Below are 18,165 nucleotides of genomic sequence, written 5' to 3' on the forward strand. Positions count from 1 at the left end.
CCTTTTATAGCACAGATATTTAAGAATGTATCTGTTATTCAAATATATATATACACATACACACTTAGAAATAGGTCTTAACAAGCTTTCAGGCAGAGAAGTTCAATTTCATTCATCATGGCAATTTGCATATCTATCAATTGCCTTTAACTGTAGTTATTACTGTTGAATTCATTTTCTTCTATTATGAGCATTTATGTAACTTAATAAGTGATAATAGGCTTGAATTTTATAGTGTTTAGAATTTCCAACATTACGGAGGATAAAGTCTCTTTACCCACAGATACCTGTAATTCAGGTGTAGTTTTCCTTAAGTCAGCGGTTCTCAAAGTTTAGCATGATGAGAATCACCTGACAGGCCCTGCGCCCAGAGTTTGACTCCTAACAAGTCCCCAGGTGATGCCCATGCTGCCGGTGGTCTAGGAACCACAATTTGCCAACTACTGTCTTAAGACAACAAAATCATTGTCTGCATGGTTACTGGTCAAGATATAACTCTCTATATTTACCTTCTATTTCTGCACTGAATTATTATTGATAATGATAGAAATATTACTGTGAAATAAATGTTCTTGGGGAAAAATAGTAATTTTCATACTATCAACTTTCCAGCTTCAGTCACTTATTACTAATGCATTCCATGATGAAGGATTTCAGAAAATAAAAGAATATTTTCCACAGAGAGAACGCCACGTTCCTCAAAAATATAATAATCTTTTGTTACACCATCTTGACAGATCAATAAATAAGGCAAGTGAGTTGTTTTGTTTTTTTTGGTTTGTAACCAGAATGCCAATGTGTAACTATATGTAAGGTTTTTAACTCAGTGTGGTCTAATCCCAAGGCACTGGATAAAAATGAATTTCAGTGTGTTTCACTGTTGCTGAGATGTGTTCAGCGATTCTTCATTGATGGCCTCAGAGAAGATGAGCCTTTGCTAATTCAGCAGGGACTGATCCCAAAGATAAGTGTCATCTTTTCATTTTGTATGGGTTTGGGTAACTTAAAGAACTAGAGAGGATTCAGTTGCCTAGTTTGGTATTTTATGTTCCTTTGAAATCAAATTTGAAAAGGAATCGGTACCAGTGCTTGTTGCCTACATCCAATCAAAAATTAAGTTCCACATATGTTTCCTGATGTATGGGGTGGGCAGGGCACTTTGGGGAGTGTACAGGAATAAGTCGGACACAGCCCTCTCCCTTCGACAAGCCATTGCAGTAATAGTATGTTTTTTATTAGTGAATTTGGAGACATAGGATGGAGAGAGTGGACTGTTACACACTCCCCCATAACTATGTTAATAAACTTTATCAACAAGATTGGACCTGGATAAATTATCAAATACTTCCCCTAGCCACAGCCCACTTTCCAACTTTCTAAAATCCTAGTTGAGTCTGAAAAAAATGCCAAAATACTTTTTGCTTATTCTAAGTCACCCCAGTTACGCAATTCTGACCTGTTCTTAATTAATCAGGAGGTAACATCACGCGTGCCTTAATAATGGCATCTGGAAGCAAAGCGGAGTTTGCAAAGTCTCTTGCTGCATTTCTCTTTTTTTCATGATAAGATTTACAGCCCTGTGATTGATTATTGGTGAGAACATGAGGGCAGAAGGGTGGTCCGGCTGCCATTAAATCTCTGATTTACCCCCTGGACTTTGGTACCTGAAGTTTATCAAGATCAGGTTGGGCCAAGGAGATGTCTCTGTCCTTTTTCACTTTAAAATGCCTCTAATTATGGGGCTGCCCCTCCATGGGGGAGAGAGAGTAAACTCCAGGCTTTCCTAACTTCTCTCAGGAACTTTAAAAGTGTTTGCGGCTAGGGTAGGGGGTGGGTGGGAGTGTAAATCTCAGGGCTGTATTTATGCAAGCCGTGTATATTTCATTTTGAATTATATATTTCATTTAGCCCCATCTAACTCCCTGATACACTTACTCAGGCAGATAACAGGAAGCAGGGAAAAAGAGCAAAAACTCCAAAGGAAATGGGGCAGGGATGTCCCAGGGGTACTTTGGAGCCTTAAGCTGATTTGGGGGAATGAATTGGGATCTGCTCCAAACTGAAATTCCTATTGAGACTTAAGAATGCCATCCCAAGGTTGAAAGTGTCAGATCAAGTCTCCACTGGAATTTTGAAACCAAATAGGAATTTCCACATCCCACTGGAATTCTAGCTGGTGATGGAAATGCCATAGCCATAATTTAAACACATTCTAAAGCATGTACTATTAATTCATGTAGGTTTTGGCCAAGGAGAATAGATTGATATTATCAAAGTGGATGGGATACTAGATTTTACACTTCTAAAGCCCACTGTGTTTGCAGGCTCAACATGAAGTGTGCTGGGAAGTTATTCTCCATAGAATAAGAATTTCCTACAGAAAGGAACATATTTGGCCCTGTACTTGAAGATGCAGAAAGATTAACTTGTCCTTTACCATATGCTTAATGAGTAACAGCTATTGCATCTGTCAGTAACCATCTGGCTTCTGGTAATGACGCAGCTGTGAGGGCAGCTGGTGTATAGCTTACCATGTATGATCACGACACATAAATGGCTTCAGAGTGACCTCCTAGTCCAAGTCTTGATCAAGTAATGTGGCATTTCCCCCACTTCTCTGAATCTATACTCAGCCAGTGTATTTTGGTGGGCTAGGAGGGGGACACGATTTGGGGGCATAAATAGAATAGTGACAAAAATGTATTTAAAAGCATAGAATTTTGAGTATGAACATGGGGAGGGAGAAAATGTCACCCTAGTGGTGAGTTTTGCTGTGTAGAGGGACATTTCTTCCCTCGGGCTGTTGGAGAAAGGTTTGCTTCAGGAGATGGATGATTCAATCAAGTGCAAATATTTGTCTGACTTGAGATAAAAGAAACATTGCCTAGTGACTTCCAAACCTTGCTGTACCTTAGAATCACCTGGAGAGCTTTAACGAGATGCACTGCGTGGGTCCCATCACCAGAGATTCTGATTTTCTGGATCCACGACGGGTCCCATGCATCAGGGCGTTTCACAGCTCCCCAGGTTTTCCTAACGTGCAGCCAAGATGGAGAGCTGATGGGTTTGTCCATGGTCTTCAGCTGGTACCTTGGGTTCCTGGCTCTAAGTGGACAAAGTTTCCAAGGCCCCACTCCTATAAGAGTTACTCATCACGAACTCATGTCACTAACTTCTTGGTCAACTGATGACTTCTAACTAGGATTTTTTCTTTTTTTTTTTTTGGTAAGAGTGACTAGCCTCAGCATAAAACGGTCCAAAGATGGCCTTTGCTTTGTTGAATAAGTATGTTCTAGGAAGGTTTATGTAAGTTAATTTTAAATCACACTAGTTCTAGCAATGTAATATGAACTTGGATATATGTTCCTATGGGGAAAAAATCTCCAGTTAGCTGGAAGCTTTTGACAAAAGGAAGGTGGCCAGGCCTGAGGCATGTGTACTGTACTAGCATACTTCTGGAGCACTTTCTAAAATCTGCATGTCCTTTGATATTTGATGACTTGTTTTCTACAGCCTCCCAGGTAACAGGAATTTCTCCTGTGTTGACAAGGCTCATTTATCTCTTAACCACTCACTGCCCCCTTTACAAGCCTTTCTGGTGTTGATTATCCTGGCAAAGTCTCCAGTTCTTGCTGGTATCTGAGAACTTGTTGCAACTCTGTAGCAGTCTGATTCCATTCTGGAGTGTTCTAGATGGGGGCCTCAGAATCAGGCCTAAGTGAAATGGAAAAGGGTCTTTAAAATTATAGAACTCTGTTGTGAAATTTTATCGAATGAGCAGTAGCTATTCAGTCACAGAGGTTGCATCAGTGTTTCTTCTCTTGTGTACATGGTTTCCTGGTGTGAAAGAACAACAGGATTTCTGACCATGACAGACCTAGCCTCGGACACATCTCTGATTAATGTGACAGAAGACTTTTTTGACACAGCCATGGTAAGGATGAGGTTGGATGCTTTACTGAGCAGATACCATTGGTAATTTGTAGGAATCTTCAAGTTGTTCATAAAACTTGTGTTTTTCTAAGATGTGGGTTTTTCTAAAAGACTATCATATTTTATTATTAGAAATATTATATGAAATAGTAACAAATGTATATAAACAATGTTATAGAAACATGAGGTGATTTATTTTCAAATATATTATTCACCTGATTGGAGGTGATAGGCTGATTTTAATAAAGTAATTGAAAGTCAAATAGGATTTCTCTAAATTTTTTTTCTACTGTAGTTAAAGTCAACTCCTGCCCGTTAGAGAATTATCAGCATTAACACATTAATGTTATAGTTTATAATGCTTTTTAAAAATAATACGAGCTTTACTTTTTTCTTTCTTTTTATTAGATTATTTCCAGAAGTAGTAGGAAAGGTAAGTGTATTATTTACTACTAATTAGCTGTTTACCTTTCATTAATAGAATATTCCTGTTTAGAGAAAAGAATATTTATCTAAATGATATACAAAAGTGAAGTGGGTTTAACTATTATATTTGCATGAATTGGCCATCTTATGGTAGTCAGATTGTGATGCCAAAATGAATTTTGTTGTAAAGTGTGTCTCATTTGCCTGCGGTGCATCTTTACTGAGCTGCTCCTGGCACTGTTTGGCCATTTAGCTCCAATCAGGGATGGAGACCCACTTTCATCATTCCAAAACAGCCAAAGTTAGCTATTACTGATTTAACTTGGAGCCGATTCTCATGCCTTTCTCTGTCTTTAAAGAGCTCAAAAAGTAGATAATTTGGAGGTTAGGGCAATGATGATGTTCAGTGTGGCTCATGTTAAAGGTAACCCAACAAACACTTTGAATTATGAAACTGTGGATTCAAAGATGCACAAATTGGGGCCATCTTAAAATGCATATGTCTGTTCCCTATTGTCCCTCTTTTTATTTTTCTTTTGAAAAGCTATTATTAACTTGACACTACATTCTACAGTGGATGGTACCTCGTAAATTGAGGACATTTAGAGCTAGAAGCTTAAGTGTGCATGGTGCTTGGTTGATTTTTAGAAAGAGGTCTCCATAATCTAAGTCAGCAGATCCAAATACTTGCAAGTCAGTTTTTTCTGAACTTCATAAGTGATAGTTCCTGCCTCTAAAGTTGGTTGATAAAATACCCAGTGGTAAAAACTACTTTGAATTTTGTAACTTTTAAAAGTAAACTTTTATTGATTTACAACAGCGTGTGTACACTGCATATTTGGAAAGAAATACATATGAGAGAGATCTGTTGAGCCTATAGCTGTTGCTTGGACCACTTAATAGGTTCATATAGTCCCTGCAATCACTCCATTGTCCCAAATGGAGGAAACACTGCTCTAGGTGACTGCATTAGTCAGCTCACGCTGCCATAACAAAATACTATGGGCTGAGTGGCTTCAACAACAGAAACTTATTTTCTCACAGTTCCTGGCTTGCAGACAGCCACCTTCTTGCTGTGTCTTCACACGGGTAGAGAGTAAGCCACTCTCTGGCATCCTATAAAGACACTAATCTCATTATGAGGGCCTCACCCTCATGACCTCACCTTACTGTATATGTTTCATTTTTATGATTCCTTTGTTTTGTGCTTTGCTATATGGATTATATTTTCTTTCACTATTTGCTCCTTTCTAGTGATTTGAATGGCTTATGTCCTAGTTTTATTCTTCTGGTTGTTACTCTTAATTTGATTATCAACATCAACATGAGAGTGCCAAAATGATAGCACCTATTTCTTCTTTATGTATGGCAAGGAATTCAACATGTTTTTATTCCTCCTCCATTTTCTACCCAGATTTATTTAGTTTAATCCAGGGTTTTAGTCCTGTATTATATATATATATATGTGTCTTTGTAAATAGTATTTGCTCTTTGCCTTGTATTGCAATCTTATTTACAGTAGTTATTTAGGGCTCACTACCAGCTTGTTTATGGCCTGATGTTCTCATTCTTGAGTTCTTTATTCTGCTTTGTCTCCATCTGCTGTAATACATTTTGAAGAGGTTATTAGGGTATGTGGGTGGAACATGGTCAGTGCTTTTTATCTTTTAAGAGTGTTCTTGTGGCTTTTATCCAATATAACTCTTGCTTTGCAGAGTCCAGAGTCTCCACCTCAAAACTGTTTCACTGTCTTATATTGAGTGTTGTGAGCACATGTGCACATGGGTTGTTTTATGTGGTTCTTCATGAGTTGTTTTGAAATCAGATCTTACTTTAGCTTGGGAAATTTTATTCTTTGATAATTTTATCAGAGCAGGGCTTCTCAACTTTGGCAATATTGGCATTTGGGTTGGTTTGGATAAATCTTTGTTTGGGGGGGGGGCTGTCCTATACATTATAGAATGTTTAACGGCATCCCTGGCCTTTACCCACTAGACGTCAGTAGCAGTCCCTACTACTCCCCCAGTTGTGACAACATCCCCAAATATTGCAAGAGCGCCGTAGGAGAGCAAAAATCACCTCCAGTTGAAAACTGCTGAGTTAAAGTGCTTTCAGTATATGTAACAGGATATCTAGTTCAAACAGCCTTAAGTGATAAAGATGACTTAATTTGCTCAAGGAACTAAAAAGTCAGAGACAGGAAGTTTCAGGAGCAGTTGGGCTGTAGCTAGGCTCTGTTTCCTGCAGTTCTTTCTATTCTGCCTCCTCCGAGTCTTGTCTCTGAGCTCAAGTTGGTCTCCCTTAGTGCTTGCAAGATGGCGGCCAGCTTCCAGAGCCGTGCTTCCTGGGGGAGAAACGTTCACTTTGCTCAACCGGCAGAAGAAAGCCCTAGCTTGGCTCTGCTTGTGTCCCCCCACCTCCACCCCCTTAATGAACCGATCACTGTGAGAAGGTGAATGGCATGCCCCTGCCTAGTTTAAGCCAATGAGGATCCACCCCTGGAGCTAGTTAGTGCCACCCAAGAGCATAATTGTTACATCAGAGAGGAGGTGGGAAAGGATGATTACAGTTACTCTTTCTATTCTCTTCTCTTTCTAAGATTATCTGTTATTCATCCATTGCATCTTTTTTTTTTGTCTTCACATCTTTTTCCCACTCGTTTTTTCCTGTGTATTTTGAGAGCAATTGCTACTTTTTTCTTGGAAGCCGATGCTTTAACTAATTCTGCTCTCATTGCTTCCACTATGGACTTCAATTCTGCTGTCACATCTTTGCTTCCTTGAAACCCGTGGGTGGTGGTGATCTACCTCTGCTCTCAGATTCATTTCTCTCTGCCTTCCTCTCTCTCTACTTTGCAGAGAACAATTTCCTAGGCTTTTTAACCAACTGGTTGCCTGCCAGGTTTAGCCAATGGCAGGAAATTGGAGGTAGGAAGGACATTTCTCCCGCTCCCTTCTGCTGAGGTGCTATCTCTGGGAAGTGACTGCATAGTTCCTGTGACTCTGGCTTATTTGTGGCTACAGCATTTGCTAGGTGACCTTCATTCCCGGGACCTGGTAATACTACTTCTTCCCCGTGGCTTTCCAGGGATGTATATGGGGTGGTAGTGGCTACCTATGTTTTTGTAACTAATTCCCTGTATTAGATTCTCTCAGCTTGAAATATCCAGAATGGCTTAGATTTTCATATTACATATTTCTTTCTCATTTACTTCTGTGTTCATCTTATACTGTTGCCTTCTCTTACAAATCTAATTTTTTATTTCATAGAATTCACATTCTTTTGAGTTTTGAGATGATAAATCAGATGCTTTTGATTTGGCTTCCCAGCTTTTCTATCTTTTATTTCCTGAAGTAAACATTTTTCAAAAAGTCACTTTTTTGCTACCTCTTAACTTATGCTCCTTCCTTTTTCATAGGGCTATATTTGTTAGTTTCTCTTTACTACTCTTTAAGTGAAAAGGTCGAATGACATCTGATACTTGCTGGTTAACAGAGTGCATAAATGTCTCTAGGGTCCCCTGCTGTCCACCTGGGTCACCTGGGCTCTGTTACAATCTCTCTCTCAAGTTTTAAGCTGGCAGGCAAGTTTTTGGCTCAGCCCCTGGCCATATTTCTTGTTTCCAGAAATCATTCAGCAGTATCAAAGTGGCTTCTTTGGACTGAAGAGGGATCTTTTTAAAATTTCTACTCCCTGATTTGGATTCCCACAATTTCATGAGTTATATGGGGATTAAAAAGTATGCAATGTGTGGTTAAAAGAAAAAAAAATTCACATATCCAAATTGCACCTCTGAACCTATCAAAGTAATGTTAGGACTTTACCATGCGTTTTTGCAGTGTACACTACCACTGTCATATCTAAACACAATGTGCATAAATGAAATAATAATAGTTTATTAATTTAATAAACTTAAATTATTATAAAATAAAGTTTAATTAATAATATTTATTAAGTTTAATAAGCATAAAGCATTACCACATACCTTGTTTTGTTACTACGTTCTGACATAAGTAGCCATTGAAGTTTCTATGCTTAAGCTATTTAACAAAGACCAACGCTTTACTTAAAAATTCTTGCTTCTGTTAGCATAAGACCATTATAAAATTTTTATTTCTATAAAATACACAAATGTAAGAAATGCACAGAAACAGCGGGAAAGTGTGTGCAGGAGCTGCCCTTGTACATTGTTCATTCTGGACAAAAAAGTAGCTTTGCCTGAGATGCAGTGATCACAGACAGTCACCCTTTGCACGTGCTGCTGCTGTTTACCTCAGTGGGCGTCTATGCCGTGCAAATCGATGGTGGCCCGGGGGCTTCTAGATCTTGAAGCAGGCTGTGATTTGTCCCTTGCTCAGACTACATCATTTCTGAAATGTTTACTGCCCATGGCTGTTCAGCCTTTGCCTCTTCCTGCTATGTAGGAGTCCTTTCCTTATTCTTTTTTAGCATCAGTTTGATTCTTTGAAAATTCTGCTTTCAGGGAAAAGTCAGCTGTTGGGTTCCTTCATATTTACCTTAGGATTTCTGGTGACAGAAGAGAGTGTAAATCGTTTGATCCAGCGGGAGGTGAGTTGCACATAGTGCTGGTAGCAGTTGCCCTGGACCCCGTGGAGAAGCTCGTGCCCAGGTCTCCGTTTTGTTTCTTCCTCGTGAAAACCTTCCCCAACTCCCAACAGGCACTGAGGAACTTGAACTGCATTCTGCAAGCTGTACCTCGGGAAGAGAGAAAACAACTCGTCTTGTCGGAAGGCTCGTGTCGTCTTATGTACGTGACCTTGACCCAATTAGGTGGTGACGTAAGGGCAAAATCTCTCTGGGTTGTACCACCTCAGTCTTTGTTCTCCTTGGGTGTTTGGGGTTGTCGGGTTGTTTTTTTTTTTTTTCTTCCCCATCAAATTTGTGCGGTGAAATGCTTTCTCAGGCTATAGATTATTTTTCATTGTGAATGTGAACCGGATTAGAGACTCATGGGAGAATGTTAAGAGTACAGACTGTGGTGCCAGACCTCAGGCTTCAAATCCTAGTTTGGCCACTTATGCTGGTTGCTCCTCTAGAGCACAGTCTTAGCTCACTACACCTCAGTCTGCTCATCTGTAAAATGGAGTCAACTTTAACACTGATCAATAGAGTTATTGTACAGGTTGAATCAGGCAATCCACTGAAAGCCATTAGCACATTACCTGGTAGAGAGCAAATGCTCAAAGGTTACCAGCTATTACCTATACCAATAGAGCATGTATTGCTTTTCAAGGGATGGATTTTGGGGTTTTTGGTGACCCACTCACAATTATGTAGTTCCTGGGACATAGAAATTTGGAGAGAAGGTTGTAATGTGTGACCATGGGAAAGCAACACCAGCACCCTGTTTTGAAATCTGAACCTAAACCTGTGACTGTGTGCTGACCACCAGCCAGCATCGGTGACATCACTGTGGCACACCATCATTCGAGGGACATGCAGCCATGACTAGCAAGAAGCAGGGTGACCCAGTTTATCATAGTGTAGACCTGAAAGACGGGATTGGTGAGCATGGAGCTCATCATGTTTGTCCATTTAATTTGTCTTTGCAGGATGCAGTGTTTTCTCTTAATTTTTCCTACAAAGTATTCATTGAATAGATTAGTTAATCATTACCCTTAGTGGTGTACTTAGATCTGGAGAGAAGCCGACCTGATGTTTTCTCCTAAGTTTTCAAACCAATGCAGTGGTCCTGCCTTGAGTGTTTGAGTGTTCTAGTCTAGTTCTTGAGTGTTCTGCACTTCAAGTCAAATGTAAAATCTGCAAACATAAAAGTAAGCAGAACTCTCAGTGGTGCTGTTCTAAGGCTTCTATTTAATTGTGACAAATCAATCCATTTATTATGAGAAACTGAACTACTACAAGATTTCTTAAATCCATTCTTTAACGTGAGAGTTATTTCAGATATTAAAAAATCAACATCAACACTTGTTAGCATTTAACTGAAATTCTTAAGTGAATATGCAATATGGGAGTCTGTGTTAGTTACAATAATGTGATAACTTAATCCCATTACATCTCTAACTTAAATTTATCAGTTTTTAAAATAAGTTCCAAAAGCTTATAGGAAAGACCCACAGCACCTACTGTATCATTTCTTCCAGGTGTCTGTCAAACTATGAAAAAAAAAAAAAAAAAAGAGGGTATGCATCCACACAGGCTGGTGAGGTGACTGTAAAATTCCAGGATCTTAGCATTTGATGAATCCTCAGAGATCATCAAATTATAATTCACTTTACAGAGGGAGAAATAGAACCTCAGAATGTATAGTAGCTCTAGCTTCTTTGTAAAAAGTATATGTAAGTCATTAATATATAACCTCGACAATTTTTCCATAAAAATGTATTTGTGACGTTGAGGAAATTTTGACAATGAATTTGAAATACTTTCAAAAATATACATCTTGGATTAAAATTTTAATGCCAATATAGTAGAGTTTTACTTATGTTCATCTCAGTAAAATGAAATTTATCTAAATGTTTCAGGAAAGACCTTGCAAGGACAATCTTGACTGTGGGTGGTAAGAAGTATTAAGAATTTTAAATGTTAGAATGTTAAATATTGGACACTGGGGGTTTTATGAGCATCTTGGAACTATGGGGAATAAGTTATGGTCAAATTAAAAATAGAAGTTAAGATTTTTGTATTTAATTTATGATGAAAGCGTTAAGCATGCTAAAACCATAAAGAATAATTAATGAATATTCCTTTACTCACCAATGAGCATAGTCAAATTTGATCCTTTTTCCACATTTGCTTCAAATCCTTTTTTAAATAAATCAGAGTTACAGGTAAAGCCCCTGTGTCCAGACCCCCTTCCAATTCCCCTCGCCATTTGTAGAGGTAATCCTTTGACTTGGATTTGTTTTTCATTTTCAAGAATATTTTTGTACTTTTATTCTGTGTATTCACAAGCAACATACATTATTGTTTTTGCAAATTTAAGTTTGCATATCCAGCTGCAACCTGCTTTTTACCTTTAAAATTGTTTGAAATCTAAACATGTCGATATGTGTAGTTTTGTTTATCTGCTGTGAAATACTACAGTTTCTTAGGATTTTATTTTTATAGACGTATTTAAGGCTGGATAAAGCTGCTTTTTAAACAATTGAGGTATAGTTGATGTATAATATTATATAAGTTACAGGTATACAATATAGTGATTCACAATTTTTAAAGGTTATACTCAATTTACAGTTACTATAAAATATTTGCTGTATTCCCCACGTTGTACAATATATCCTTGTAGCTTATTTTATACCTAATACTTTGTGCCTCTTACTCCCCTACTTCTATCTTGCCCCTCCCCCCTTCCCTCTGGTAACCACTAGTTTGTTCTATCTGTGAGTCTTGGACAAAGTTGCTTTTGATGAATGTTTTAATATATCTAAAATATAAATTGCAGAAATATCATTTTTTAAAAATTTGTTGTATACTGACCTATCATTTGGATTTTCCCCTAATATTTCTTACAGATGAATTTAAATGATTATAATTGCTCCAGGATATGTCTTGCAGCTTATAACTATAAGACACAATGCTAGTCTTCTAAGATGGACCTTCTTAGAGCAAATGCTGATCTGTGGAACTCATTTTTTCTTTTGCTTTGTGCCCAGAATTATCCATGTCTGCCGTATTTTTAATCTCTAGATTATGACCAGCAGGTGGCTCTTTGTGAAGCATTGTGTAGACTGACCATGAGAAAATCAAGGGAAAACTTTGTCCATCAGTGGTTTGAAGATGATACCATTGCTGAGGCTTTCAAAGAAATTAAGGATCGAGAATTTGAGACGGTGAGATTCTTGGTCATGAAAATTCCATTTAATCAATATTTATGAAGCATCCTTTCAGCGCCTTCCTGTATGTTGGGCTCAGGGGAGGATTTTTGTCTTAAATGTGACTACGTCGCCATTCTTAAACTTCCTGTTTCCCACTTACGTGAAATAACTTGAGGGTAATAGAAACAATATTTGTGGACCAGATACCAGCATACAGTTAGGACATCTTTACAGGAAACTTAGCCTGGAGACAGAACTGTGTGAGTTTGATGGATCCAGTCAGAGACAATGTCATGGAGCGGGAAGTGATTTTCAACAAACCTTGAAGGGTAGGGAGAGTTGGAGAAGAAAAGAATGTGCATTTCAGCCTTGCAGAGAGCAGCTGGCATGACGACAGGAGGCTGAAGCTGGCATGGGTGCTCTGGTGGCAGAGGAGTATTATGGGGTGCTTGTGTTGTGAGCCCTCCAGCCTTCACAGTTTGGAAGAACAATAATTTTCGGTGTCTTCCATGCAACCCAGCCTCACTGTGATTATGTCCTCAAGTAGCACAGACGTAGTTTATGGCTTTGCTGTATACTCACCTTCATCCTAAAATAGCTAAAATGTTTTCCCTCTCCTTTAAAAAAGTTCTTAAAATGAGGGTGATTCTGTAGGAAAAGCTAAAATTATTAGTAACAGTGCTCATGTTGAACAAAGCCTTTCTGGTCAAAACTGCTGAGCACTTGGGATTTTATTAAATCCGAACCTACAAATATATTATTAAATATGTTAAATTTGACTTTAAGCCCGTTGCCAGATCTGCAGTAGTTGTTTAGCCAGGATGCAGTTTGATCTAAATGGGAATACCGTGAGTCGGGTTTGGGTCCCACCTCCCCAACTGATGTGATGTATACATTTTGGCAAAGTAGTTGACTTTTGTTTTTTTAAAAAAATTTTAATTGAAATATAGTTGATGTACAATGTTATATGTTACAGGTGTACAGTATAGTGATTCACAATTTTTAGAGGTTATAGTTCCATTTATAGTTATTATAAAATACTGGTTATATATTCCCTGTGTTGTGCAATATGTCCTTGGAGCTGATAGTTGACTCATGAAGCCTGAGTGTTCTCATCTGTAAAATGGGAATAAAACCAACTTCAGAATTGTGAGAATTAAATGAGAGAAACTAAAAGTGCCTGAGATGTTGTAGGCACTCCAGTATTAGTTTCCTTTCCCCTCTGTGCGATTCTCTCATCTGCAGGGAAATTAGGGGAACATAAGACAAAAGAAATTATCCTCTTTCTCAAATCACTTCCCCCCTAGAGCCATCAGCTTCTTAGTGGAACTGCTTTTAGATGAAAGTTCACATTAATGTCCGTTTAGTGCTGAATCTAGACACGGCGTGTGAGGACTGTTTGACTACAACAGACCGTCCTTGCTAACAAAAGGGATAAAAGTCTGGATCAGTATCTCTTTGGTTTTAGAAGTTTGGGGGTAACAGTTTGCCTCCCTGGTCGCTGTTGGTTGGGAGAACTATAAACGTATTCTTTATTCTTAGAACCTTTAGCGGGAGAGAGATTCCAGGAAGGAGCAGGTTAGAGAACTCCTGATAAGGAAAATCTACAGTGGTTAAATACACCAGGATAAACCCCAAATTGATAAGTTTCTTGGGTTTGTGGTTGGCTTGTGCTGGGGAGATGGTAGGGAGATGGGTGCCCTGTGGGTTAGTGAAATATTACAATCCAGGTCATCAGTAAGAGGTATTTCTCTTGCTTGTTCCTGCACATAAAACTTTTGGAGACCTAAGCATTCCTCAGCTGCAAGTCTCATGGCTGGGGGTTCAGAACATGAGTCTGGAACCTCCTGTTTGTGACACAAAGTATTATTTTAGCTATCGTAATTAATAATGAATCCTTGTGAAGCCTTGTGATGTCACTGGATCCTGGAAATGTAGTAGCGAACACTGGCCTCTACATGCTGCAAAGGGTAGTATTGAAATTAAATATCTTGATTTTTTTTTTAACAAAAAAGTTTGCATTATTTACTTTGAAGGATTGTAGACGGTTTCTCAATCACCTAAATGACAGACTTGGTGACCAAAGAAGGTAAGACGTTTCTCTGAGCTTTACTTTATTGACTAATTCTATTCTGAAAATGTCTAATATTTTTAAAAAATCTAGGATCTGTTTTAGGAGAGAATGTAGGATACAGAATTTACTGAGCATTACTAAGTTATCCATTGAGTAGAAACCTCAGAAGATTAGACGCATTCTGCCTAGTGATTCATTCGTGTGTGTTTAAAAATGATTTCTCTCAGTCTTTAACATATTTATTTGTGATTTGGAACAGTTGTAACTTTATATCCTCCAGGGAGATTTTATGAAGAATGATTTCCTATAGATCTGAGGTTACTAGGGAAAGACATATTATGGACAGTTAAGTCCTTGATGAGAAAATATTGACCAAATTCACTCCTCTCGTTAGGACTCTTGCCAAGCAGCTGGGTTGAGGTATATATAGTACCAGAAAACCTGGCTCTTGTAGACTGCCAGATGGAGATTTGAATTCTGCCCATGGTAGATCTCCATTTGTAGGTTTGAGAGCCCCTTTCATACTTTGTACCAAGGGACATAATGGCGTACCTAGTTATACATGCTTGTTTATAGAACATCCGTAGGTCGTGTGTGCGATCCATCCATATTTTATTTCACTTTTTAATTGTGAGGTGTTTTGCAGGGTCTGTTCATTTCCATGCATTGCTGCTTTTGCTGATGAGCATGAGGTATGTTTGTCTGTCTTTCAGGGGCTGTGAGGGTGGGGGGTGTATAGTGAAACCCACAGGTAGGTTTACATCAGGCCAAATGGCTCTTGCTACACAGAAGGGCTTTTTTTAAAAAGGAAACTTGCTTCTCCTCGTAGGCCTCAACTCTGAAGCTTATTATTGAAGAGCCCTAGTGTTACTTCTACATAAAGGAATTTTAGGGTTTATACTGCGTTCATGAGGTCAGTTACAGGAACCTTGCCTTATTTTATCCTATTGATGAACAACATTATTCACGCCTGGATTGGAGGGAGTAGGGCAAGTCCATTGCTTCTTTCCACCCAGTAGATGCTTCCCACTCTATCCCCAGCAATTAGGGTCACTCTCCTTTCTCTAGATCATTCTGCCTTGTACTTTATAGTCCAAAATTGAACAGTCTCTTTTCACCCCCTTCTTTGGTTTCTAGAGGCACAAGGTCCGTCATGTAAAAGTGCCCCAACTTGCAGCATCTCAATTTCTGGGTAAACTTTTCAAAGGTCTCTGAACCTGGACTGTGCTGAGGTTTCCTGGATCATGTCCCTAGAATGTTCTAGTTAACCATTTCATTGTTTTGGGTTGAGGGCCCCCTTCTTGGCCTCTGTGAGCTGAGCCGTTAGCTCACAACTACATTATACATTTTCTCTCTAGAACTGATTTTGGTAGCCTGATTCCTGTATTTCAAGTCTGTTTTTCTTTCTGGTTGTCTGAGGATTCCAATCTCTGCTTGCTTCTTCTTTCTAGGACTTCTAAATTTCCATCAGCTTCAGTAGGGGTCCTTACACTGGCTTCCCGTGACATAGACTTGTGTTAAAACCTTTGTTCGTATAGACGCCAAGGGGAGAAGGGGGTGGGTGGTGGTGGTGGTGTGATGAATTGGGAGATTGGGATTGACATGTATACACTAATATGTATAAAACAGATAACTAATAAGAACCTGCTGTATAAAAAATAAAATAAAATTCAAAAAAAAAACCTTTGTTCAACTCTATAGCTGTTAAAAAGTAGACACGTATGATGGAACAATGGCCAAGAAATGCTATTTACTGGAAAACAAGTGGAAGAATAGTTGTCTAGTGTTTGTCCCATTGTTGAGGAATAAAAACTTTGTATATACTTCCTGAGTATGTCTAGAACACACCGGCGAAGAAGCAAAGGCATTGTTAATGGTTCCTATGGAAAGGTACCTATGGGAATTTGAGGGACAGAGAAGGAGATATTTACTCTTTCTATTAGCATCATATTGTTTGAATCCGTCTTTCCTTTTTTTCTTTCCGTCTTTCTTTCTTTCCTTCCTTCTTTCTTTCTTTAAGAGCGTATGTTTATTTTATAATACAGTCATTTCTTGGTACCCATGGGGGACTGGTTCCAGGGCCCCTGGTGGATACCAAAATCTGCGGATATTCAAGTCCCTTATATAAAACGGCTTAGTATTTGCATATAATGTACACACATCCTCCCACGTACTTTAAATCATCTCTAGGTTACACCTGATACCTAACACAATGTAAATGCTATGCAAATAGTTGTCAGTACAATGTAAATGCTATGTAAATAATTGCCAGCATATGGCAAAATCAAGGTTTGCTTTTTAGAACTTTCTGGAATTCTTTTTCCTAAATATTTTCAATCCACATTTGGTTGAATCTTTGGATTCGGAACCCGTGGACACAGAGGGCTGACTGTAATCAATTAAAATGAAGGTAATTTGAAATCTTCGGGTCTTAGCCTCATTCTAACATATGGTAAGTTAGGTGGCAAGTCACCATTTATATTTGATCACAGTACCTCCTTTGCTAGAAGTTTCTATCCATAGGCAGTGTGGATTGTTACTGCTTTAACATGGAACAGTTTTCTCTGTGATTCGCACCGGAAAAAAAAAGTTTGTGTGGTTAGAGTTATCTGACACATTTAAACATCTATTAAGTTGCTAAGTATAGTAGGGTTTTTCCAGAAATAGATTGGTTATATAAAATTGAAACCTTCCTCCTATTTTGCAGAAATGAGTAAGGCAATAGACGGTGACCCTATAATCTTAAAGTAGGGTTGTTCTCGGAAAAGCAGTTCTGTTTTTAATGGAGTAATTTTCATTTGACCCTTTCATATGATATTAATGCTGAAATTATATCTTACAGATGAGAAAACCTGCAGATGAAAAATTAGAGAAATTTTGGATTGATTTCAACCTAGGAACTCAGAGTGTAACTTTTTATATAAACAACCCTGAGGTAATCATGTTCGATTCCTGTTTAGACCTAAGTGCGTAGAGAGTGTTTATGTCCAAGTATGTGTTATGTGCTCATGAATTTCACTTATTTTTTTCCAAGAGCGCTTTATGGGACTCAGTAAGACTTTTGAAGGAAGCAATGATTAATTTCAGCATAATAGGTAAGATGTTAATTCTAAACTACCCCGCATTTAGTCCTGAGTATTGTTTCTGTTTACAGTTGCAGTGTATGTTTAGTTAATTCCCGAGCAGACTTTGCTTGCACTTGACATGGAGGGGAGGTGGTGAGTGCTGTGGACAGAAGGCTGTGCTCAGGGCAAAAGATTAGTGAGTCCTCCACTCTGTAACTTTGGGGTTCCGTGACTTGCCTGGTTTTCTCGTTGTAAAAATGATTATGGTTCCTCAACAAACTGAAAATATCATCACCATATGATCCAGCAGTTTCACTTCTGGATATATATCCAGAAGAATCGAAAGCAGGACTCGAAGAGAATTGCATACGAACGTTCACTGCAGCCTATTCACAAGAGTCAAGAGGTAGAAGCAGGGACTTCCCTGGTGGCGCAGTGGTTAAGACTCCGCACTCCCAATGGAGGGGGCCTGGGTTCCATCCCTGGTCAGGGAACTAGATCCCACATGCACGCCGCAACTAAGGAGCCTGCCTGCTGCAACTAAGACCTGGTGCAACCAAAAAAAAAAAAAGGAGGTAGAAGCAACCCAAGTGTCCATCGATGAATGAATGGATAAAGCAAATGTGATCTGTACCCACAATGGACTATTATTTAGCTTTAAAAAGGAAGGGCATTCTGACACTTGCTACAACATAGATGAACTTTGAGGACATCATGCTAAGTGGAAAAAGCTAGTCACAAAAAGGCAAATACTGTATGATTCCACTTACATGAGGTATCTAAAGTAGTCAAACTGATAGAGACAGAAAGTAGAATGGTGGTTAGTTACCAGGGGCTGCAGGGAAGGGGAAATGGGGAGTTGTTTAAT

The 18,165-nt window shown here is 38.7% G+C and overlaps 1 protein-coding gene across 1 annotated transcript in view; it reads left to right on the forward strand.

The window, feature by feature from the left end:
* Positions 1–18,165, forward strand: part of SYCP2L (synaptonemal complex protein 2 like) — a 68,076-nt gene that overhangs the window by 2,521 nt on the left and 47,390 nt on the right. The window contains exons 3-14 of the mRNA XM_036870068.1: positions 613–750; positions 845–964; positions 3,830–3,934; positions 4,342–4,366; positions 8,843–8,928; positions 9,039–9,127; positions 10,866–10,900; positions 12,031–12,173; positions 14,195–14,247; positions 14,879–14,924; positions 17,075–17,167; positions 17,267–17,327. Coding sequence (XP_036725963.1) covers positions 613–750; positions 845–964; positions 3,830–3,934; positions 4,342–4,366; positions 8,843–8,928; positions 9,039–9,127; positions 10,866–10,900; positions 12,031–12,173; positions 14,195–14,247; positions 14,879–14,924; positions 17,075–17,167; positions 17,267–17,327 — 994 coding nt within the window. The remainder of the gene's footprint in view (positions 1–612; positions 751–844; positions 965–3,829; positions 3,935–4,341; positions 4,367–8,842; positions 8,929–9,038; positions 9,128–10,865; positions 10,901–12,030; positions 12,174–14,194; positions 14,248–14,878; positions 14,925–17,074; positions 17,168–17,266; positions 17,328–18,165) is intronic.

This window comes from Balaenoptera musculus, chromosome 11 (assembly GCF_009873245.2).
Source record: "Balaenoptera musculus isolate JJ_BM4_2016_0621 chromosome 11, mBalMus1.pri.v3, whole genome shotgun sequence".
NCBI lineage: Eukaryota > Metazoa > Chordata > Mammalia > Artiodactyla > Balaenopteridae > Balaenoptera > Balaenoptera musculus.